The sequence below is a fragment of the Hypanus sabinus genome, unplaced genomic scaffold (genome assembly GCF_030144855.1).
Source record: "Hypanus sabinus isolate sHypSab1 unplaced genomic scaffold, sHypSab1.hap1 scaffold_124, whole genome shotgun sequence".
In the NCBI taxonomy this organism is placed as follows: Eukaryota; Metazoa; Chordata; class Chondrichthyes; order Myliobatiformes; family Dasyatidae; genus Hypanus; species Hypanus sabinus.
In genome coordinates this window covers 119447-143464 of record NW_026779303.1, presented here as the reverse complement: position 1 = coordinate 143464, position 24018 = coordinate 119447, and the positions used below count along the sequence as shown (strand labels likewise).

General features: G+C 48.0%; 3 protein-coding genes across 7 annotated transcripts in view; 1 reads left to right on the top strand and 2 right to left on the bottom strand.

The window, feature by feature from the left end:
* LOC132386644 (zinc finger protein 239-like) overlaps positions 1-19248 on the top strand; it is a 178717-nt gene extending 159469 nt beyond the window's left edge. For 2 of the 4 annotated variants that reach the window (XM_059958948.1, XM_059958949.1), the window contains exon 3: positions 443-5372. In XM_059958948.1, coding sequence (XP_059814931.1) covers positions 764-1801 — 1038 coding nt within the window. In that variant the 5' untranslated portion in view covers positions 443-763 and the 3' untranslated portion in view covers positions 1802-5372. Of the gene's footprint in view, positions 1-442; positions 5373-16711; positions 16789-19180 lie in introns of those variants that run through there. The other 2 variants (XR_009509618.1, XR_009509617.1) reach the window with 2 other exon arrangements.
* Positions 1-24018, bottom strand: part of LOC132386651 (zinc finger protein 214-like) — a 243883-nt gene that overhangs the window by 215039 nt on the left and 4826 nt on the right. The window lies entirely within an intron of this gene.
* Positions 17559-18955, bottom strand: LOC132386646 (zinc finger protein 229-like). The gene has a single exon (XM_059958956.1). The coding sequence runs from the start codon at positions 18930-18932 to the stop codon at positions 17559-17561; it is 1374 nt and encodes a 457-aa protein (XP_059814939.1). The 5' UTR covers positions 18933-18955.

Here is a 24018-nt window from a genome sequence, read left to right as displayed (position 1 = left end):
CACGAGGGGACATAGTTTTAAGGTGCTTGGAAATATATACCGAGGGGATGTGAGGGGTAAGTTTTTTTACACAGAGAGTGGTGGGTGCGTGGAATGCACTGCCGGCTATTTGTGTGAGAGTGTTTCAGTTACTGTGGGGGAGGAACCCATGCAGCTCAGTGGGAACAGGGAATAATACCAATCGAGAGAGTCAAACTGAGGCAGGTCACAGATTGGAGATGGCAGAGATGACCCATTCTTATAGAGACAGGAAGAGCGTCAGAGAGTTTAATGGTCATTCCAGATAACAGCACTGTGCCCAGTTAGAAGGTGATTTCTCTCTCCAAATTGGGTTAAACTTCACTGTAACAGTGTGATGTCAGAACAGACCTTGACAACTCAAGTGATCTCAGCTGAAATGTTGTTCTACACCAAATGATGGATTTTGTAAATCTTTTCACAGGTTAAAAATGACAAGGAATTTGTCTACGGGAATGTCTAACATAACACACACGTTTTGCTGTCTCTTTTGATATTTAAGAAGTGGAGCAAGGGATTCACTCGATTATCCTTCCTGCTCAGACTGTGGCGAGGGATTTACTCGGTCATTTCAATTGAAGGTACATCAGCAAGTTCGCACTGGGACAAGGCCATTCACCAGTTCTGTTTGTGAGAAAGGATTCAGTCGTCTTCCCACCTGTGGACACACTAGTCAGATCACACTGGGCAGAAGCTCTTCATCTGCTGAATTTGTGGGGAAAGATTCATTTTGTCATCTAACCTAATGGTTCACCAGCGAGTTCACACCAGAGAGCGGCCATTCACCTGCTCAGACTGTGGGAAGAGATTCACTTGGTCATTCCAAATGAAGGCACATCAGAGAGTTCACACTGGAGAGAGACCACTCACTTGCTCAGACTGTGGGAAGGGATTCACTCAGTCATCCGACCTACTCACACACCAGTCAGTTCACACTGGCGAAAGGCCATTCACCTGCTCAGACTGTGGGAAGGGATTCACTCGGTCATCCCAACTGAAGGTACATCAGCGAGTTCACACCGGAGAGAGGCCGTTCACCTGCTCAGACTGTGGGAAGGGATTCACTCGGTCATCCCATCTGAAGGAACATCAGCGAGTTCACACCGGAGAGAGGCCGTTCACCTGTTCAGACTGTGGGAAGGGATTCACTTGCTTATCCCAACTGAAGGTGCATCAGCGAGTTCACACCGGGGAGAGGCCGTTCACCTGCTCGGACTGTGGGAAGGGATTCACTCGGTCATCCGACCTACTGGCACACCAACGATTTCACACCGGGGAGCGGCCATTCACCTGCTCAGACTGTGGGAAGGGATTCACTCGGTCATCCCAAATGAAGGTACATCAGAGAGTTCACACTGGAGAGAGGCCGTTCATCTGCTCGGACTGTGGGAAAGGATTCATTTGCTCATCCCATCTGAAGGTACACCAGTCAGTTCACACTGGGGAGAGGCCGTTCACCTGCTCAGACTGTGGGAAGGGATTCACCCGGTCATCTCAGTTACTGAGACACCAGTCAGTTCACACTGGTGACTGGCTGTTCACCTGCTCAGACTGTGGGAAGGGATTCACTGAATCATCCCATCTGAAGGTACACCAGTCAGTTCACACTGGGGAGAGGCCGTTCACCTGCTCGGACTGTGGGAAGGGATTCACTCGGTCATCCGACCTACTGGCACACCAACGATTTCACACCGGGGAGCGGCCATTCACCTGCTCAGACTGTGGGAAGGGATTCACTCGGTCATCCGACCTACTAGCACACCAGCGAATTCACACTGGGTAGAGGCTGATCACCTGCTCAGACTTTGGGAAAAGATTTTCTCAGCCAAATCAACCAAGTGTGCATCATTGAGTTCTTACCGGGGAGTGTCCGTTCACCTGCTGTGAATGTGGTAAGCAATTAACTCAGTAATCAGACACAGACATACTTTATTGTTCTCAAGGGAAATTGGGTTTCGTGACAGTCGCACCAACCAAGAACAGGAAATATAGCAATAGGAAACCATAAATAATTAAATAATACTAAGTAAAGTGTGCTGTTACGTACCCAGTAACTGGGTTTACAGACCAGCAGATACGTTGGTGTCTGGTGGTTCTTTAACTAAAGGTGTTTATTAGTAAAATAAACCAAAGAGCATCAATAATGCAAATATACATATAAAACAGGTTAGCAATAATAAACAAGCTCTATCAATATCTAGGGGTAAATGAATAGTCATAAGAGAATATAAAGTTCAGTTCAGTTCGTCCATGCTGAGGTAGCTGTTGCTGTGCTGCAATTGGAGAGAGAGAGAGGGGGGGAGAAAGCGACCAAGAGATTGGGCAGCTGCAGCAGGCAAACCTTCTGTTGTCTTCTTATTCCGTTGTACCATTGTGGTCATTCGGTTATGACCCCTCCGTTCTCAGCTAGACTGTTCTTCAGTGGTGGACTCATCACCCTGGCATGACTGGACACACACACAAGTCCCCACCAGCCCTGCCGTCACACTCTGAGCCTTTGTGACCGATCTTCTGATTCGGTCCTCTAAGCCCCCACCTTCCTGTGGATGCACAACACTCGGTCAGTGTCCACTGGTGTGTCTGAGGAGTGTCTCCCCAGACCCGTCTTTTATCCCCACTGACGGGGTATCAGCCATCCATCAACTCAATATGTCTATGTCCATTGAACTAGGCCACTCCTGCTGTCTCTTCAGGAATGTTAACGAGCAAAGAAGTGTCCCTGCAGCAAAAGGTTTCATTTACCTGTCCATCAGTGAAGCAGCCATAATACCTAAATCAGTTGTCTCTCTCTTATCTGTAGCAGATATCTCTAGCTCTGTTCTTCATCTCTCTTTCGCTCTCATTAGCTGCATAGTCCTCAAAGGGGGGGGGGGAAAGGGTCAGCTCTGGACCCCATTTCCATCAGGTCTGTTCAGCACACATAACACCCCCACCCTTCAAAGAATCTTCACCGGGTTGAAAATTCACTAGTAAAGCACATTACAGAGTCTAATCTAATACAGAAGTTGTCTTTAACTACAAGGATAACACAGGTATACTTTCAAATTATCACCTGGATAAACAATCAGCAATTACATTGTCATTTCCCTTTACATTTTGTATTTTAATATCAAATTCTTGTAACAACAGACTCCAACTTAATAACCATCTATTTTTATTCTTCATGTTTGTCAAAAATACCAAGGGGTTGTGATCAGTATAAACTATCACTGGTTTCTATGCTGGTCAAATGTAGACCTCAAATTGCTGTAATGCCAGGGTAAGTGACAGTAATTCTTTTTCTACAGTGGAGTTAGTTCTTAGCTTAGGTGTATATCACAAAGAGTGAACCACTACATGTGTGATTATAATGTAGTACATTACAGAAGATTGCGCAAATAGTAATCTCTATTTTACTTCTAAACCTAACTTTCAGTTAACCTACTATGATATCATCTTTAACTTTCACAAGCTTCGTCCAGAAAAACAAAGCTTATCACCGATGTTTTCTAAACTAAGCCCATTTTCTGAACTTCCACACCACTCATTAATTTTAAGCAGGTCATTAATTTTATCTTCAGGATATTTAATTTGATTAGTTTCCTTGATGACACTAGCAGATGGTCTCTCTGGGCCAAAACAACACTTTAAGTTCTGCCTTTCCAAATCACATACTTGAGCAACACCACCAAGTTGTTTATCCTTAAATTTCAAAACAAACATCTTGTTAACAAACCATTGTTTAGTTAACGGTCCCTTCCCTTTGCACAACAGTCCTGGAACCAAACCCGACTTTACATTTACTTTATTCAAAAGTCGAGTAACACTTTTTCGCTCAGTATCTTCAATAACATCCATCTCACCAGCTTTTATCTCATCACTGACTTTTAATACAAGTGACTGAGAATCCTCACACTCTACTGGTGCCAAGGTTAACCCTTTCTTCACTGAACCAAGTGCATCTGACCCAAAAGGATAGCATTCCTTTTTAACCAAATCAGACATTTCAGACCTTTCCTGAGTCTCCACACAAGGATCAGTAACCTGAACACAGGCCAATGGGACAACTGCCTCTTCTTGGCTTTCAATACCAGTCCCAGTTTCAAATTCCAAGTTCCCCTGATCCTCCCAGTTACTCTCTGGGCAACTCCCATCTGGAGTAAACTCAACCTTGCAGGCTAAAACAACCTCGTCTGCTAACCCAGCGGACTCCCTCAAGGTAGCGGCATCCTTATTATCTCAGAAAGCCTTTGCATTATTGAGAACACACTTAAATTCTTCAACTACAACCAGCTCTGTCAATCCAGATACATCATCCGTGTCCAACCCTGGACCTTCTAACTGCCACATCTGTTCCTCATCTTGGCTCTGTGCCTCCATAAATTCCTTGCTCACTCCAAAATGTCCACCCAGGGGTATCTTACGGGCCAATTTCAAGATTCTGTTTCTTGACAACACTGACTCTGCTTTGTCTCCCTTACTTTCCTTAGCCCCACTATTCTCCGTTTTACCACCCTCCAACCTCTCCTGGTACAAGGCTGGTAAAAACGTCTCTGCTAAATCAAGGTTGGACTCGGCTAAATCAGGGGTTGTCCTAACAGCTTTCCTCGACATTCTTCTGGTGACTGCACCTGAGGGATTAAATTCAGAAACTATGGGCGGGGGCTCAGTCCTGGCAGGCTTACTCATGAGCTGAACTGCAGAGAACACATCCCCCCCAGCCAGGTCTTTCCCGAGTAAGACATCTACATGGGGTATCGGGAGTGCAGCCCGTACCCCTGTCGTGACTGGTCCAGATACCAGGTCACTCTTCAGAAATACTTTATGTAACGGTACGGCCTCAGTTCCTTTTCCAACCCCTTCTATCACGTGCACGTCACCAGTATCTGCCTCACTATTGAATTCCAATGCTCTGCTTAGGATTAAGGACTAAAAAGCCCCAGTGTCTCTCTAGATTCTTACTGGCACTGGGGGTGACCCCTCCCTCACAGATACCAACCCGGTTGAAAGGGATTTCTCACATCCCTCCTGAACTCGGTTTAGCTCCTCTTTTAACAGCATTTCAACCGGCTTAACACAGCCCGTCGGCGCGGTCGCCTTTCCTTTCCCCGTCTCCTTCTTTGGAGCAAAGCACTTAGATGCTACGTGGCCAGATTTCCCACTGTTATAACACACAACGCTAGGAGACCTGCCAGACGGCTTTTCCTCCTTGTCTTTTCCGGTAGACCCTGGCTTAGTCTCAGACTTAGCCGTTAGGCTTTCTCTACCACCCCTACTACTCCTGTGGTAGCACTTATTTGGGGAAAATTTCATTTGATGGGTTAAGGCATATTCATCTGCTAGCTTGGCAGATTCTGATATGGACTTATTCTTCTTCTCGTTCAAGTATCTCCGGACATTATCCGGAACACAATCTTTTAATTCTTCGATCAGGATCATCTTTCGTAGGCGGTAGAAATCCTCCTCAACCCCTTCTGCAGCGCACCAACGGTCAAAGTACACACACTTGTCGTATGTAACCTCTGTGAACGTCTGATTCCACTGCTTCCTTAAGTCCCTGAACTCTTGTCTATAGGCTTCGGGTACCAGCTCATAGGCCCGAAGGATAGCCAGTTTTGCTTCCTCATAATCCTCTGCAGCCTCCACAGACAATGCTGCATATGCACGTTGAGCCTTCCTTTTAAGTACACTTTGTAACAACACCACCCACTTATCTCTAGGCCACTTCTGGTTCACGGCCACTTTTTTCCCTACAGGAAAGTGTTCTAACAACTCTTCCTTGAATATCTGCATCATGAGATAATGTTCAGCCATCTTACGTTGTATCTCTGCCATTGTCGTCCCTTTCTTAACCTCCTTGAATTCCAAGGACTCCACCATTTCCCAAAACTCAGACTTTTTAGCCTTCTTTAATGCCACAAAGTCTGGACTTAACAGAAACTCGTCAACATCCATTTCTGCTGCCTGTCTTTCTGGTTTCTCACACAACCAGATCAGATAAGGGAAATCTATCATTTTAGCTAAAGGCGTTTATTAGTAAAATAAGCAAAACAGTATCAATAATACAAATACACATATAAAGCAGGTTAACAAAAATAAACATAGAAGTGTAGGAATAATAATCAATAATAAGAAACAAGCTCTATCAATGTCTAGGGTTAAGTGGAAACCAGTCCAAGACCAGCCTATTGGCTCAGGGTGTCTGAAACTCTGAGGGAGGAGTTGTAAAGTTTGATGGCCACAGGCAGGAATGACTTCCTATGACGCTCAGGTTTACATCTCAGTGGAATGAGTCTCTGGCTGAGTGTACTCCTATGCCTAACCAGTACTTTATGGAGTGGATGGGAGACATTGTCCAAGATGGCATGCAACTTGGACAACATCCTCTTTTCAGACACCACCGTCAGAGAGTCCAGTTCCACCCCCACAACATCACTGGCCTTACGAATGAGTTTGTTGTTTCAGTTGGTGTCTGCTACCCTCAGCCTGCTGCCCCAGCACACAACAGCAAACACGATAGCACTGGGCACCACAGACTCATAGAACATCCTCAGCATCGTCCGGCAGATGTTAAAGGACCTCAGTCTCCTCAGGAAATAGAGACGGCTCTGACCCGTCTTGTAGACAGCCCCAGTGTTCTTTAATCTAACCACATGTAACTCTCGCTTTGACCCTCAGCTTAATATAGGGGGTGATAGACCCGCAGCCCGGCCAAACTTAAGAAATCTCGTTTTGGTGGATGCTGTGTGTTGTGTCCCCTGTAGTAAATCAGTACCCTGAAATACAAAACAGTACACAATATGTGATTAAATGATTGAGCTTTATAATTCTTACTTTGACCCCAGGGTTAGTAAAGAAAACAAAAAAAAAAGAAAAAGGGTCCAGTCTCTCCATTCACGTCTTCTCATCTCTCCCCAGCAAAAGAGCACAAAATCTCTCTTCCAAACTCACAAGAAAGAACATTTCTCTCATTGGATAGCCTCGCACTCCAAAACTCTGTCACCTCTAGTCATAACCTAAACATTGTTATACTTGTGACAGACTACCAGTTTCACACTGGGGAGAAAGTTTCAATAGGCTGCATGCTGGATATTTGTCCATCACCATTGCTGAATGCAAGTTTGAGACTGACTGTCGGTGCTGAACTCTGCAATTATTGCTGCTGCTGACCACACCCAGTCCTGCACCCTGGTCACTGGGCATGGGAGGAGTTTTTTCTGCTGCACATTCACCTTTAATGGGACGGGAGTTTAATATTCTGGGTCTAAGACAAATAAATCAGTTCTATGTTAAACTCTGTCTTGGTGAATTTACAACACACCTAGTGTACAGTAGAGAGTCAACTCGGGCCAGCTGGACCCTGTGATTCTGTCCACAACAGTCCTTGTAAATCCTCCGGTTTTCCCCCTCTCACTCTCCCTGTGGTGATGGGTTCCTAACAGTCACCACTCTGTGGGTGAAAAGGTTTCCCTTGAATTTTCTGCTGACTGAAGAAGTCGAGCTGACTGCAGTTCTGTCTGAGATGTTCTTCACCCCTCTAATCTCTGGATGAGGAAGAATGACATTGGGAGTTAAACTCCTTAATCACATCTCATTTCCACATTATGGTTCACTTTCCCTGCTTCTAAAGTGTTGTTAGAGAACACCACTGTTCTCTAAAAACTGAAAGCAGAATGGGAAACGATTAGTTGAATGCTCAATGAAGCAGGGTCAGAAACCAGAGGCGAGTCTGCACAGGGCAGAGTTTGGGGGTCTGGATGATAGTTGTCGTAAGAACATATGATGAGAAGGGGATCAGCAGCAGAATGAGGCAATGAATGACAGAGTAGCAACATTTGGAAGCTGATTGACAGAGAAAATAATTTGGTTGTCTGACTGATGACACAAACAACACCTGGGGTGCGGTGCTCCACTGGTTGAGGAACACGTGTGTGTTGGGAATGGTTTTATCTGTTGGGGGAGTTGTTCCTGTTTGTTTATCCTGTAATATTATATCTGGATGGTTCTTATGGATTGTCCTATCTGAAATAATGTATTGATTATCATCTAATTTGCTAGATTTTGACACTAAAACTGTATTGGGCTTGAATTTATTGTACCTTTATGAAGTGATGGAGGGCATTCATGAGTTTGTATTTTAAAGCAAGATTTTAGTGAATGATATTTGCCATTTCTTTGTAACTTTGTAAGTAATCAGATTGAGTAAATCTGCTGCAGGATCCTGGAATGTGTTGGATTGTGTCTGATTTCTCTGGCATTTTCTGCACTAACTTCCTCATTTGTTAATATTTCATGTATTTTTGATGTTTCCCCCCTTTTGTCAAACAACTTGTCCTGTATTTCTGCAAGGAACTCCTTTGTTTTTTTAGGGGGAGTTCTTGAACTCTCAGTCAGGTGCTCAAGGCTTCCTTGTCACCATCTAGTCTACTCAGATTGTTGGGATGTCTTGCATGGAGGGTCATACTCATTTCACTGGTTAAAGTTTTCTTCCGGAGTGATGATTGATTGTTCTGAGTTGGCCTATCATTTAGGTTTTCTGGTCTGTATTTCTTATCACGATTGCAAATACACACATGGAGTGCTGAATCCTGTTCATTTTTGATGAAAATATATACTTAAAAGTTTTATCTGACTGTTTTTTCTTGTTTTTTTTTATTGAAGTTCATCATAAAACAAACATTTCCAGAAGATGTATTTCAGACATTGTAAATATATATCATATAATCATATATGCCACAAATCCCCACATAGAATTTATCTGAGGTATACACTTCTATAAGTGTGAAAGAAAAAACAAGCAAAAGGAAAAAAAAACTATGTACAAGTAGGGAGTGATCTTTTTTTTACAACATATTCATTGATTTGTGAGAATAAAAGCAGGCCTAGAGGGATTATGTAGTTAAACCATTTTTCCCAGTATGAATCAATCTTCTCCATCTTGTCCATTGTAATTTCCATCCATGCATTTAAAGTTGGGCTTGTGGCGGCTCATTTCCTAGCGTATGCGAACCGACTCACAATTAGATAGCCTACGGGGGTTTGCGAGCACAGAGCTTTGGAGCCTCTTCGCCATGGGGGGCCGGTTGACAGAGGCTTAAAAGTGAGGCTGAAGTTTTCGAATAAAGTTTTTCCCTTCGACTGCAGTTACCGACTCCGTGTCGTAATTTTAGCGCTGCTTGTAGCACACCGCTACAATTGGTGACCCCGACGGTCCAAACGATTTTTGGACCAGAAATGACCGACGCCGCCTCTGTTCATGCGGTTTCGTTGAAACTGCCGGGTTTCTGGACACAGCGCCCGGACCTATGGTTCCAGCAAGCCGAAGCCCAATTCCACGTTCGCCGGATCACCTCAGAAGACACCCGCTACTACTACGTGGTGGGCTCCCTCGACCAGGACACAGCTGCCCAGGTCGCGGAGTTCGTACAGTCGCCCCCGGCAGACGGCAAGTACACGGAATTCAAAGCCCTGCTCCTCAGGACTTTCGGACTCTCACGGCGCGAGCGGGCTGCCCGTTTACTGCACCTGGATGGCTTGGGCGACAGACCTCCATCGGCTTTAATGAATGAGATGTTGTCTCTGGCCGAGGGACACACAGGCCTCATGTTTGAGCAGGCATTCCTGGAGCAGCTGCCCGAGGACATACGCCTGCTGCTGTCCTACGCGGATTTCAGTGACCCCCGGAAGGTGGCAGCCCGGGCGGACTTGCTGTGGAACGCCAAAAAGGTGAGCGGGGCGTCCATCGCGCAGATCTCCCAGCCACGCTCCCGGCAGCAAACCAGTCCAGGCCCGGCCGCAGAGCCCGCTAACCCCCGGCCCAATGACCACTGGTGCTTCTACCACCAGCGGTGGGGCGCAGAAGCCCGCCGTTGTCGCCCACCCTGCAAGTTCCCGGGAAACGCCAGGGCCAGCCGCCGCTGATGGCTACGGCGGCTGGCCATCGGGATAGCCTCCTGTATGTGTGGGATAGAAGGTCGGGACGCCGGTTTTTGGTCGATACTGGTGCTGAGATCAGCGTTTTACCTCCGACAAGTTACGACACCCGCAGCAGGGCACCGGGTCCCCCCCTGAGGGCCGTGAATGGCAGCACAGTAAGGACCTATGGCACCCGTCAGGTGCAGCTACTGTTCGGCCCCAGCCAGTTCACGTGGGACTTCACACTGGCCGCCGTAGCCCAACCGCTTCTGGGTGCGGATTTTTTGCGAGCTCACAGCCTGCTGGTTGACCTGCCCAGGAAGAGACTGGTACACGCCGAGACCTTTCAGACGTTCTCCCTGGGCGCGGCCCAGTTGCCAGCCCCTCACCTCGGCTCCATCACGCTGTCCGACAACGACTTCACCAGGGTCCTGGCGGAGTTCCCATCGGTTCTGGCACCGCAGTTCACAGCAGCCATGCCCAGTCACGGCGTACAGCACCACATCCCGACACAGGGACCACCCCTCCATGCCCGTGCTCGGCGGCTTCCCCCGGACAAGCTCCGACTGGCGAAGGAGGAGTTCCAGAGAATGGAGGAATTGGGGATCATCCGGCGGTCCGACAGCCCCTGGGCTTCCCCCCTGCACATGGTGCCCAAAGCGACGGGGGGCTGGAGACCGTGCGGCGACTACCGCAGGCTGAACGAGGCTACCACACCGGACCGCTACCCTGTGCCGCACATTCAGGACTTTGCGGCAAACCTGCACGGCGCCCGGATCTTCTCCAAGGTCGACCTTGTCCGAGGGTACCATCAAATCCCGATGCATCCTGACGACGTCCCCAAGACGGCTCTCATCACCCCGTTTGGCCTCTTCGAGTTCCTCCGCATGCCGTTCGGCCTGAAGAATGCCGCACAGACGTTCCAGCGGTTAATGGACGCGGTGGGACGGGACCTGGACTTCGCGTTCATCTATTTGGATGACATCCTCATAGCCAGCGGCAGTCGTCAGGAGCATCTGTCCCACCTCCGTCAACTCTGCGCCCGACTGAGTGAGTACGGTCTTACAATCAACCCTGCCAAATGCCAGTTCGGACTTGATACCATTGACTTCCTGGGCCACAGGATTACTAAAGACGGGGCAACCCCTCTGCCCGCTAAGGTAGATGCGGTCCGCCACTTCCCCCGACCCACCACGATCAAAGGCCTTCAGGAATTCGTAGGTATGGTCAATTTCTACCGCCGCTTCCTCCCTTCACCTGCCCGGATCATGCGCCCCCTGTTCGCCCTGATGTCGGGTCCGAGCAAGGACATTACCTGGGACGAGGAGTCCGCCGCCGCTTTCGTTCAAACGAAGGAAGCTTTGGCTGACGCCGCAATGCTAGTACATCCCAGAATGGACACCCCTACCGCCCTCACAGTGGACGCATCAAACACGGCAGTCGGTGGGGTGCTGGAGCAGCTCATCGCAGGTCGCTGGCAACCCCTGGCGTTTTTCAGCAAACACCTGCGGCCACCCGAGCTCAAGTACAGTGCTTTTGACCGGGAACTGTTGGCGCTCTACCTGGCAATCCGGCATTTCAGGTACTTCCTAGAAGGTCGGCCCTTCACCGCGTTCACGGACCACAAACCGCTTACCTTTGCGTTTACGAAAGCATCCGACCCCTGGTCATCCCGCCAGCAACGCCACCTGTCCTACATCTCTGAATACACAACGGATGTCCGGCACGTCTCGGGTAAGGACAATGTCGTGGCGGATGCGCTCTCTCGCCCTACCGTTCATGCCCTTTCCCAAGGGGTAGACTTTGAGGCACTGGCAGAGGCACAGCAGGTAGATGAGGAGATTCCGAGTTACAGGACTGCAGTCTCTGGTTTGCAGCTCCAGGACCTCCCCGTGGGCCCAGGTGAGAGGACCCTACTCTGTGACGTCGCCACCAGCCAGCCCCGTCCGGTCGTCCCCGCAGCCTGGCGGCGACGTGTTTTCGACTCCATTCATAACTTGGCGCATCCCTCCATCCGGACAACTGTCCGGATGGTTTCCAGCAGGTTCGTTTGGCACGGACTCCGCAAACAGGTCAGTGAATGGGCCAGGACGTGCATGCACTGCCAGACGGCCAAGGTTCAGCGGCACACCAAAGCCCCACCGCAGCAGTTCCATCCCGCCCACCGGCGTTTCGACCACATTCATGTGGATATCGTGGGCCCCCTGCCAGTGTCGCGCGGAGCACGTTACCTCCTGACTATCGTGGACCGGTTCACAAGATGGCCAGAGGCGGTCCCGCTCACCGACACCACCTCCGAATCTTGCGCCCGAGCCCTGATCGCCACCTGGATATCCCGCTTTGGTGTACCAGCCCACATTACCTCCGACAGAGGCGCCCAGTTCACCTCCAGCCTGTGGTCAGCTATGGCCAGCCTTTTGGGGACTCAGCTGCACCACACCACTGCCTACCACCCACAGTCGAACGGGCTAGTGGAGCGTTTCCACCGTCACCTGAAGTCGGCCCTCATGGCCCGCCTGCGAGGAGCCAACTGGGCGGACGAGCTTCCCTGGGTCCTTCTCGGCATCCGCACAGCGCCCAAGGACGACCTGCACGCCTCGTCGGCCGAGTTGGTATACGGCGCGCCCCTGGCCGTCCCCGGGGAGTTCCTACCAGCCCCGAGGGGGCAAGAGGAAGAACCCGCTGCAGTCCTGGGCAGACTTCGCGAGAAGCTCGGTAACCTGGCCCCCATACCCACTTCACAGCATGGGCGGCACCCGACCTGCGTACCCAAAGACCTACGGAACTGTAAGTTTGTGTTTGTACGAAGGGGCGGGCATCGGCCACCGCTGCAGCGGCCATACGAGGGGCCGTTTACGGTGCTCCGGAACAACGGGTCCACGTTCGTGCTGGACGTTGGGGGGAAGGAGGAGGTTTTCACGGTGGACCGCCTCAAGCCGGCCCATGTGGACCTGGCGCAACCGGCCGAGTTTCCGGCGCCTCGGCGCAGAGGCCGACCTCCCAAGCAGGTTCTGGCCCAGGCTGTGGACATTGGGGGGTGTATCGCCGGTTCTGGGGGGGGGTTATGTGGCGGCTCATTTCCTAGCGTATGCGAACCGACTCACAATTAGATAGCCTACGGGGGTTTGCGAGCACAGAGCTTTGGAGCCTCTTCGCCATGGGGGGCCGGTTGACAGAGGCTTAAAAGTGAGGCTGAAGTTTTCGAATAAAGTTTTTTCCTTCGACTGCAGTTACCGACTCCGTGTCGTAATTTTAGCGCTGCTTGTAGCACACCGCTACAGGCTCTCCTGTGATAACCATTTCCTAGTAACAGTCTTTTTACCAGCTGCCAACAATATATTCATTAAATATTTATCTTTTTTCAACCATTCTTGAGGTATACATCCAAAATATATGGTCTTACTCCCCAAGGGTATTTCACATCTAACGATGCCATGTAGGGCATTGTGTATCCCCCTCCAATAGCTTTTGATAACAGGGCAGTCACAAAAAATATAATAATGATTTGCATTTCGATTTCCACAGTTTCTCCAGCAAACAGTGATGTTACTATCATAATGGGATTTCTGGGAGGGTGTAATGAAATATCTTATCAAGTTTTTCCATCCGAACTCCCTCCATTTCTGAGAACTGGTACACTTCCATTGATACCTCTATATTATTGTCCATTCTTCCTCAGATATAATTATCCCTCCTTCCTTCTCCCATTTTGTTTTAATGTTTGAAGTCAAATATGTTTTAAGATTTGACAAACTCTTATGCATGCTTGTGATAATTCTACTACCGTTATCTGAATTATATGCTTTTCTAAATAGCTCTATCATGCATGTGCTTGCCTTGGATACAATTTTAAGCATCCTATTAACATACTGTCGCATCTATAAATACTGATAAAAATCTTGTTTTTCTAAATGTTTCTCTTTCAGCATTTCAAAGCTGAACAGTATTCCTTCTTTCATTATGTTGCAAAGAACTGTTATTCCTTTAGCTGTCCAGTCCTTAAATCTAGCATCCAATTTATTTGGTGTAAAATCTGAGTTATATGCACACCATTGAAGAATTGCAGTATCTCCCTCGAGATTATATTCTTTTATAATAGTTTTCCATATTGAGTCTATTTCACCCATGGATTATCAATAGTATTTATGTACCTTTGCAAGTTATTATCAGCCAAAACTGCTTGTATGGGGATGGGAAGTACCCGCTCCTCAATGTTTTTCCTTTGTGCGTCATACGATGGGTTGCTCCAGCATATCACAGCTCTCAACTGTGCTGCAAAATAATAACCTCGAAGAGAAGTTAGGCCGCATCCACCCTTTTCCTTTGCTAATTGCAAAGTTTTGTGATGAACTCTAGGCCTTTTACCTTGCCAAATATACCTTGATAACATCTTGTTCCATTCATTGAATTGATTTTGATTAATCTCTATTGGTAGGGTCTGAAAGAGCTATAACAGTCTGGGCAGTGTATTCATTATAATAGACTCAATCCTTGAACAGAAACTAAAAGAAAGGAATCAGGTTCCATCTTGCTATATATTCCTTAATGTTCTTTTTATATAAAGGCTGATAATTACATTCTGATAATGTTGCCTAATCTTTTAGCATAATGATGCCCAAATATTTGAAAGACCCTGTTTGCCATGCCCGGGGTTATCTACTTTCAATTTCTCTTGCTGGGCTATAGTAATATGAAAGTAATTGGGTTTTATCTATGTTGATAATGTATCCTGATAATTGACCAAATTGTTCAAAGGATTGCATCAATCAGGTAAAGAGTATGTTGGTTGCCCTAGATAGATCAAAATGTCATCCACGTAACAAGCCAATTTATGCTCTGCCCCTTTACTAGTAATTCCCCACTTTGTCTCATGTATTGAGCTAATGGTTCCAGATATAATGCGAAGAGTAGTGCTGACCATGCACAACCCTGTCTTGTGCCCCTTTCTAGGGTAAGACTATTTGATTAAATATCCATTGATTTTAATCCAGCGGTAGGGTTGTCATATAGTGCCTGTATAGTTTTAATAATTGTTATGGAAACCAAATCTATGTAAAACTCTAAAGAAAATTCTAATTAACCGAATCAAATGCTTTTTCAGCGTCCACGCTTATCACTATTGCTTTGATTTTATTTTTTTGTATATATGATCCATAATGTGAAGTATCCTTCGTATATTGTGCAAACACGAGGAAATCTGCAGATGCTGGAAATTCAGACAACACACACACAATGCTGGTGGAACACAGCAGGCCAGGCAGCATCTTTTGGGAGAAGCACTGTCAATGTCTCTGGCCGAGACCATTCGTCAGAACTAACAGAAAGGAAAGATACTAAGAGATTTGAAAGTAGGTGGGGGAGGGGGAAATGCGAAATGATAGGAGAGGACCAGAGCGGGTGGAGTGAAGCTGAAAGCTGGAAAGGTGATTGGCAAAAGTGATACAGAGCTGGAGAAGGGAAAGGATCATGGGACAGGAGGCCTAGGGAGAAAGAAAGGTGGAGGGGAGCACGAGAGGGAGATGGAGAACAAGTGGAGTGATGGGCAACTAAGCATGTCAGGGATGGGGTAAGAAGGGGAGGAGGGGCATTAACGGAAGTTAGAGAAGTCAATATTCATGCCTTTCTTTCTCCCTTATCACTATTGCTTTGATTTTTTTTTGTATATGAATTTGTATACAAGTTCCCTCTCTTCAGCAAGAGTCATTCCTTTGCCGCCTGGCTGGCAGTTTCCGCAGCCACAACCCCCGCATTTTAGCTCGCATTCTGTAACAATACTATCCCACTTCCGATTTCCACACTCCATTTCCATAGCGGTTTTCTAGAACACAGAAGATGACTTCTGCAGTTTTATAAGTTTTGAGGCGAAGGTCTCTTCTGACTTTGTCGTCAAGACTGTCCAGCAGTTGAATCTTTTTCACCTCTCTTGAACCGGTCGGCTCTCGCTGCCTCTGGAGTGCTTCCCAGTCCTTTCTCCACCTGTGAAAATCACGTCTGCTGCCAGTAAACTTGGGAAGGGCCGTCGGTTTCAGTCTGATGGCTGGCGTGGGAAAATTGGAGGAAAAGCCCAATGCCGTCAGTGTTAGTCTTTCAGCATCCTCCTTTCTCCTTGCCTGTATGAAGTGGGCCTTCTTGGAAACCAGCTTGGGGACGTGGTTCGAGCCCCTTTAGGCGACTCTGAAGGTGCTTCCGATCCCCTGGCCGGTTCCATCGTTCCCACCTCCTTCGCTGTCTTTACCAGTCCTTGCAGGTGGGTAAGCATGAAGCCGTCCGCCTCCTGGTGGCCATCGGGTTGTACAGCAGTGACGTCTTCACATTCATCCTCTGCTGCTTGTAGTACTGTGAGCAACTCAACATTTCCAAAGTTGGTCCAAAGAGTCTCCCGGATCAACCTTCTGATTTCCTTCAGTTTCAACTCACACTCATTTGCCGTCTTTGCCAGGTCAGCTTTTTGCTGTTCAGTTAACACAGCTTCTTTCTCTGTGTTCAGCCCCACCTCCCATTCTGCAGTGAGTCCAGCCTCCACATCGTCATTGGCTTCCATGACTTTCTCGGCTTCTATTGTGAGTTTATTGAAACTCACTCTGAGCTCCTCTTCAGACATGTCTTCATAGGTCCTGGTAATGCTGCTGGCCAGACAAGAAAACAATCTTTTTGCTGTCATTCTCTCTAGCTTGAGTTGCTCAACTGATTTCCCAATAGCTTGATCAGACATGTTTGATTCCCTCTGCTGGGGAGAGTACAACTTTTTAGTGATGCTTTGATGTTGTTTTATCTGAACTTGATTTCCTTCCTATTTCAGGACTCCAGGTTATTGCTCTTGCTGTTCCAGCTCAAAGCTCCCAGATTTCTTTTTCCTGGTCAAACAGTGTTGTCAAGCAGTACTTTCACTGTCAAGTCGGAGTTCTTGCTCCCATGTGCAGCTTCCCCACCTGAAAGGGACAGAATACGCCTACCTGAAGGTTTTAACCGGATTCCACTCAATGACCAAACAACTTTCTTTCTTCTTCCTTTTTTATTTTTATTTTCGCAAGTGTGGCAGTTGGTAATTATTAGTCAGTAGTCATAAATAATCAGCGGTAAGTCAGTCATTAGTCTAGTCAAGGATAGTCATAAGGCAGTAGCAGTAGCATTAGCATTAGGATTAGGTGAAAAACTGGCTGCCTCTCAGACTTTGGAGACGATTTCGGACCTGCACCTCTGTTTCTCTACTGGACCGTTATGGTTCCAAACTGGGTGAACTCTCTCGAAGGTTCGCAAGCTCTTCTTAAGCCTCGCACCGGTTTCAAGAATTCCCTGCATGCGATGATCCCGGTGGCGGAGTTCACCCAAACGCAGTGACAGCAGTGCTCCTTTCCCTGAAACAGTCTCAACAATTATTTAAAGTTCGGCATCTTACCGCGGGTTGTGACGCTGCTCCTGGCTGCCGATGTGACGCTGCTCTCGGACTGCCACTGTGACGCTGCGGGGTCCGCCCAAATGTTCTGGGCAGAAACCGCCCTCAGGCAGTAGGTTCCGTCCTCTCTGCCAGTGAATTCTTGCTCTTCCTTGATACCTTCCTGAAACTCAAGTTTGACTTGACAATCATGCACATTTGGTGGAGATGGCCGAGAAAATCTCTGACCAAAGACTGAGCAGGTGATCAGCCTCTACCCAGTGTGAACTCGCTGGTGTCTCAGTAGATTAGATGACAGCGTGAATCCCTTCCCACAGTCTGAGCAGGTGAACGGCTTCTCCCCAGTGTGAATTCGTTGGTGACTGTGTAGGCTTGATGACTGTGTGAATCCCTTCCCACATTCTGAACAGGTGAATGGCCTTTCCCCAGTGTGAACTCGTTGGTGACTGTGTAGGCTTGATAACTGTGTGAATCCCTTCCCACAGACTGAGCAGGTGAATGGCTTCTCTCCAGTGTGAACTCGTTGGTGACTGTGTAGGCTGGATAACTGTGTGAATCCCCTCCCACATTCTGAACAGGTGAATGGCTTCTCCCCAGTGTGAACTCGTTGGTGACTGTGTAGGCTGGATAACTGTGTGAATCCCCTCCCACATTCTGAACAGGTGAATGGCTTCTCCCCAGTGTGAATTCGTTGGTGACGGTGTAGGGCGGATGAATCACTGAATCCGTTCCCACAGACTGAGCAGGTGAATGGCTTCTCCCCAGTGTGAACTCGTTGGTGACTGTGTAGGGTGGATAACTGAGTGAATCCCTTCCCACAGTTTGAGCAGGTGAATGGCCTCTCCCCAGTGTGAACTCGCTGGTGATTTTGTAGATCAGATAATTGAATGAATCCCTTCCCACAGTTCGAGCAGGTGAATGGCTTCTCCCCAGTGTGAACTCGCAGATGTCTCTGTAGGTGGGATGAATTACTGAATCCCTTCCCACATTCTGAGCAGGTGAAAGGCCTGTCCCCAGTGTGAACTTTCTGGTGTCCCAGTAGTTGGGATAACCGAGGGAATCCCTTCCCACAATATGAGCAGTTCAATGGCCACTCCCCAGTGTGAACTGACTGGTGTCTCAGGAGGTGAGATGACTGAGCAAATCCCATCCCACATTCTGAGCAGATGAATGGCCTCTCTCCAGTGTGAACTCGCTGGTGACTCTGTAGGTTGTATAACTGAGTAAATCTCTTCCCACAATCTGAGCAGGTGAATGGCCTCTTCCCAGTGTGAACTCGCTGGTGTCTCAGTAGGTGAGATGACTGAGTAAATCCCATCCCACAGTCTGAGCAGGTGAACGGCCTCTCTCCAGTGTGAACTCGCTGATGTACCTTCAGTGCAGATAACTGACTGCATCCCTTCCCACAGTCTGAGCAGGTGAATGGCCTCTCTCCAGTGTGAACACGTCGGTGCGCCAGCAGGTCAGATGATCGAGTGAATCTCTTCCCACAGTCTGAGCAGGTGAACGGCCTCTCCCCAGTGTGAACTGACTGGTGTCTCAGTAGGTGAGCTGACAACGTGAATCCCTTCCCACAGTCCGAGCAGGTGAACGGCCGTTCCTCAGTGTGAACGCGCTGGTGAGCCATTAGATCAGATGACCGAGTGAATCCTTCCGCACAAAGGTGAGGCAAAGCAGCATCAACTTCAGAGACCCTGAATTTGATGCTGCCTTGCCTCACCTCTATCGACTCTGTGTCCATCTCCTGAGTAAATACGGATGCAAAACTACTATTTAAAACCACCCCCATCTATTTTGTCTCCCGTACAGATTACCATTCTGATCGTCCAGAGTGGGCATGTTTCTGTTCTGACCTTCTCCATGTTTCTGTGACAGAGAAGCTGGCCAAACCTGATTGGAAGGGGAATCTGGTAGGAATGACGATGGAGCAGCAATGGCTGGAGTTTCTGGGAGCAACTCGGGAGTTACCTTTCAACTTTTATTTTGGTAGGCACATACAAACTCTGCACCCTCAAAATTTCACTTCTGAAGAACCCCCACTTACCAAGTACTCCTTTGCAGAAAACAGCCTGTCGCAGTCCACACTTTTCAAATCCTTGCAAATACCATAAACATTGATGTTGCTCCAATTTAGAATCTCAAGAGAGGTCCAGACCTCTGTTTTTCCGTACTTACTTGGAATCTCATGGCATTATGATCACTAGACACAAAGTGTTCCCATTCACTAATTTCTGTCACCAGCCCTGGATCAGTTCCCAACAGCTTATTGTACACTTCTACGCCGGATGTTTTACGTACTGATTAAGGAGCATTTGACAAACTCTACCCCATCTAGTCCTTTTACAGTATGGGAGTCCCAGTCAATATATGGAAAGTTAAAATCACTTACTATATCAACTATTGTTTCTTGGTATAGTCTGTGAACTCTCTAAAAATTTGTTCCTCTAGATCCCTCAGACTGTTGGGTGCAACCAATTCCCAGTAATGCCCACGATATCACAATTCCATGCCCTGGGCTCATCTGGCTTTCCTGCGATGCTTCTTGCATCATGATTTCCACAGCTCCACGCATTCATCGCACCAGGCTCAAGCATTTGATTACTGACTCTATCTGAGCTCTGAACAACATCTGTCTGGTGTCAAGAAAGCAACCTGTCCCTCAATGTCAGGAAAACATCTGACGCTGAATTTTGTGGTGAGGATGCAGGAAAGGTTTTCTTCTGATGACTCTCCATGCAGGTCATATTTGTGCAGGTGTCACTGCACAGTAGAACAGTGCACCACCACTCCAGAGTCTGCTAAATCTTCCTGAATGTTTTTTACAGTCAAACAGGGGTTTTGATTTGCCTTTCTAGCAATCCTACGAGTAGTTCTCCCAAAAAGTTTTCTTGGTCTTCCAGACATCAACTTGACCTCCACCATTCCTGTTAAATGCCAGTTCTTACTTACATTATGTTCTGAGGAAACGGCTACCTGAAAATGCTTTGCTATCTTCTTAGAGCCTTCTCCTGCTTTGTGGGCATCATTTATTTTAACTTTCAGAGTGCTCAGCGGCTGCTTAGAAGAGCCCCTGGCTGCTGATTGTTGGGACAAGGTTGGAGGAGTCAGGGTATTTATAAGGCTTTGCAATTTGTACAGCCTGGCCTGTCCTAATGATGATTGCAAACAAGCCATAGCCCTAACAAGCTAATTCAGATCTGAGACCTCGGTAAAATTTAACTGAGAGCTCAAATCTCTTGGGGTGCCCGAACTTTTCCATGGTGCTCCTTTCCCTTTTTTCTCCCACTCTAAAATTGTACAAAACAGAAATAATACACTAAACTCCTGATGAAGGGTTTCGGCCCGAAACGTTGTCACTACCTCCTCCCATAGATGCTGTCAGGCCTGCTGAGTTCTGCCAGCATTTTGTGTTTTTAATAATACACTCATCTTGCTTAAAATGTTGAATGTTTTGTCTTTAATTTTCTGACTTTTGGAGACCAGTTCACCTTCTGCTCACTTAACTATTCACAGTAACAGGAAGTTTGACCACTGGTGCCCAGCCGTTTGCATACCACTGTATGGGATGGGGTGGAGAGTGCGGGGTGTGACGGGAGAAAGGGGGAGGAGAAGGAGGACTGACAGGGAGCGAAGAGGGAGAACGCGTGGGGTGAGTGGTAGATTTAGACGATGAGAAAGAGGGGAAGACAATGTGGGATACGGGAGACAGCAGGGAGTGTTTGAGAGAGGGGAGAGGGTGGGATGTAGGGAGAGAGAGAGAGAGGTTGAGAGCTGGAAATGGAGGTGGTTACAGAGTGGTGGAGGTGAGTGAGTGAGAGACAAGTTTGATTGAGGTGCGTGAGAGAGGAGGAGATGGAGAGGGGAAGACAGAGGGTAACTGAGATTGAGAGTGGGATGGCGGGTGATAGGGGTAGGGACAGGGATTGTGGAATGGGAGAGAGAATGGAACAGTAAGAGAAATAGATGGAGAGATGGAGAGAAAGAGGGAGAGAGTGAGAGAAATGAAAAGAGTCATGACAGAGTGAGGAGATGAAGAGAAACAAGAGAGAGGAGTATGATTTATTACTAGAGGGGTAGAGAGAGTGGCAAAAAAGGAGAGCGCGAGGAAAGGGGTGAAAGAGTGGGAGACTGGTCAAGTAGCAGTGCAACAGGGATAGGGAAAGAAGCGGGAGGGAGAGAGGCAGTGAGGAAGCAAGGATGATTGAGGGGGCGATGATAAGGAAGGGGTGAGGGAGAGAGGGAGCAAGAAGGAAGGGCTGGAGTAGAGGGCCCTATGAGGAAGAGGAACTGTGAGGAGGGTGTGGTGAGGGAAATGGGGTAAGTAGCTAGGGGTGAGTGAGAAAGGCAAGGAGATTGGTGTGTATGATCTGAATTGTTAGATGAACTATTTACTCAGTCCCCAGTTGCAGGGTCATTAATCACGTATGTTCACAAGTCACGGAACAAATCCACCATGCGATTACGGTTCCATGCTGGGAATTATGAGTGTGAGGGCAGCTTGCTGTTCTCGGTGTCGGATGTGGGAGGTCCTGGAGTCTCCTAGCCTCCCGGACGTTCACATTTGCGCCTGGTGTGTCGAGCTGCAGTTCCTAAGGGACTGTGCCAGGGAACTGGAGCTGCAGCTCGATGACCTTCGTCTGGTCAGGGAGAGTGAGGAGGTGATAGAGAGGAGTTACAGGCAGGTGGTCACACCGGGGCCATGGGAGGTAGACAAGTGGGTCATGGTTAGGAGGGGGAAGGGGAAGAGTCAGGTACTAGAGAGTACCCCAGTGGCTGTACCCCTTGACAATTAAGTACTCCTGTTTGAATACTGTTGCGGGGGTTGGGGGGGGTGAACAGCCTACCTGGGGGAAGCAACTGTGGCCGTGCCTCTGGCACAGAGTCCAGCCCTGTGGCTCAGAAGGGGAGGGAAAGGAAGAGGAAGGCAGTAGTAATAGGGGACTCGATAGTTAGGGAGTCAGACAAGCGATTCTGTGGACGCAGTCAGGAGATCTGGATGGTAGTTTGCCTCCCTGGTGCCAGGGTCCGGGATACTTCTGATCGCGTCCAAGATATCCTGAAGTGGGAGGGTGAGGAGCCAGAGGTTGTGGTACATATAGGTACCAATGACATAGGTAGGAAAAGGGAAGAGGTCCTGAAAGGAAAATATAGGGATCTTGGAAGGGAGTTGAGAAGAAGGTCTGCAAAGGTAGTAATCTCGGGAATACTGCTTGTGCCACACGGCAGTGACAGTAGCAATGGAATGAGGTGGAGGATAAATGCGTGGCTGAGAGATTGGAGCAGGGGGCAGGGATTCAAGATTCTGGATCATTCCAACCTCTTTTGGAGCAGGTGTGACCTGTACAAAAAGGACGGGTTGCACTTGAAACCTAGTGGGACCAATATCCTGGCGGGGAGATCTGTGGAGGCTACTGGGGAGACTTTAAACTAGGATGATTGTGGGGGGAGTGGGAATCAAACTGAAGAGACTGGGAGAGAGGAGGTTAGTTCACAAATAGAGAAAGCTTGTAGACAGTGTGAGGAAATCTAGGAATAATGGTGCATATTTCCCTGAAGGTGGAATCTCATTTGGATAGGGTGGTGAAGAAAGCTTTTGGTATGCTGACCTTTATAAATCAGAGCATTGAGTACAGAAGTTGGGATGTAATGTTAAAATTGTACAAGGCATTGGTGAGGCCAGAATTGGAGCATTGTATACAGTTCTGGTCACCAAATTATACATAAGATGTCAACAGAGAACAGAGATTTACTAGAATGTTACCTGGGTTTCAGCACCTAAGTTACAGAGAAAGGTTGAACAAGTTAGGTCTTTATTCTTTGGAGCGTAGAAGGTTGAGGGGGAACTTGATAGAGGTATTTAAAATTATGAGGGGGATAGATAAAGTTGACGTAGATAGGCTTTTTCCATTGAGTGCAGGGGAGATTCAAACAAGAGGACATGAGTTGAGAGTTAAGGGGCAAAAGTTTAGGGGTAACATGAGGGGTAACTTCTTTACTCAGAGAGTGGTAACTGTGTGGAACGAGCTTCCAGTGGAAGTGGTAGAGACAGGTTCGATTTTGACATTTTAAAAAAATTGGATAGGTATACGGACAGGAAAGGTATGGAGGGTTATGGGCTGAGTGCGGGTTGGTGTGACTGGGTGAGAGTAAGCATTCGGCACGGACTAAAAGGGCCAAGATGGCCTGTTCCTGTGCTGTAATCGTTATGTGGTTTTACTGCGTACGATTCTGGTCTCCATATCCGACAGCGGGGAGTTTTAACACATACGGGGACCAACTGCAGCTCAACCCCAGCTGATGCGGGTGTTTCTACTGTTCAGGTGACGGTGAGGAAGGTGTTAATCTCAGGTTTGTGTAAATCCAGGGCCGGTTGCAGTGAGAAAGGGCTGAGACCGAGCCGGACAGCAGGAGGCTCCGGGCTCTCCAGTCTTGCATCCCTGGTTTTAGTTTTGCACTGTGTCGAGATCGCGGTATCAGTTTGCTCTGGTTTCCCAAGCTGGGAGGGTGGACGTGGGTGAAGGGGGCCTGTCTATGTGTCGGTGTGGGATGAATGGTCAGAAGGGTCTGGGGCCACTGGCGGGACGGAGAGTGGTTGGGGTACTGTGGGTTATCGGAAGTAACATGACCTGGGTGGATGGGCAAGGGGTAAATTACGTTGTCAACGAGGGCGGATCTGGTCCAATGAATCAGACAGCTCAGCTCGCATGTCCTTT

Coding starts and splice junctions, on each gene's coding strand:
- LOC132386646 (XM_059958956.1), bottom strand. CDS start 18,932: ATGGCTCACCAGCGCGTTCACACTGAGGAACGGCCGTTCACCTGCTCG.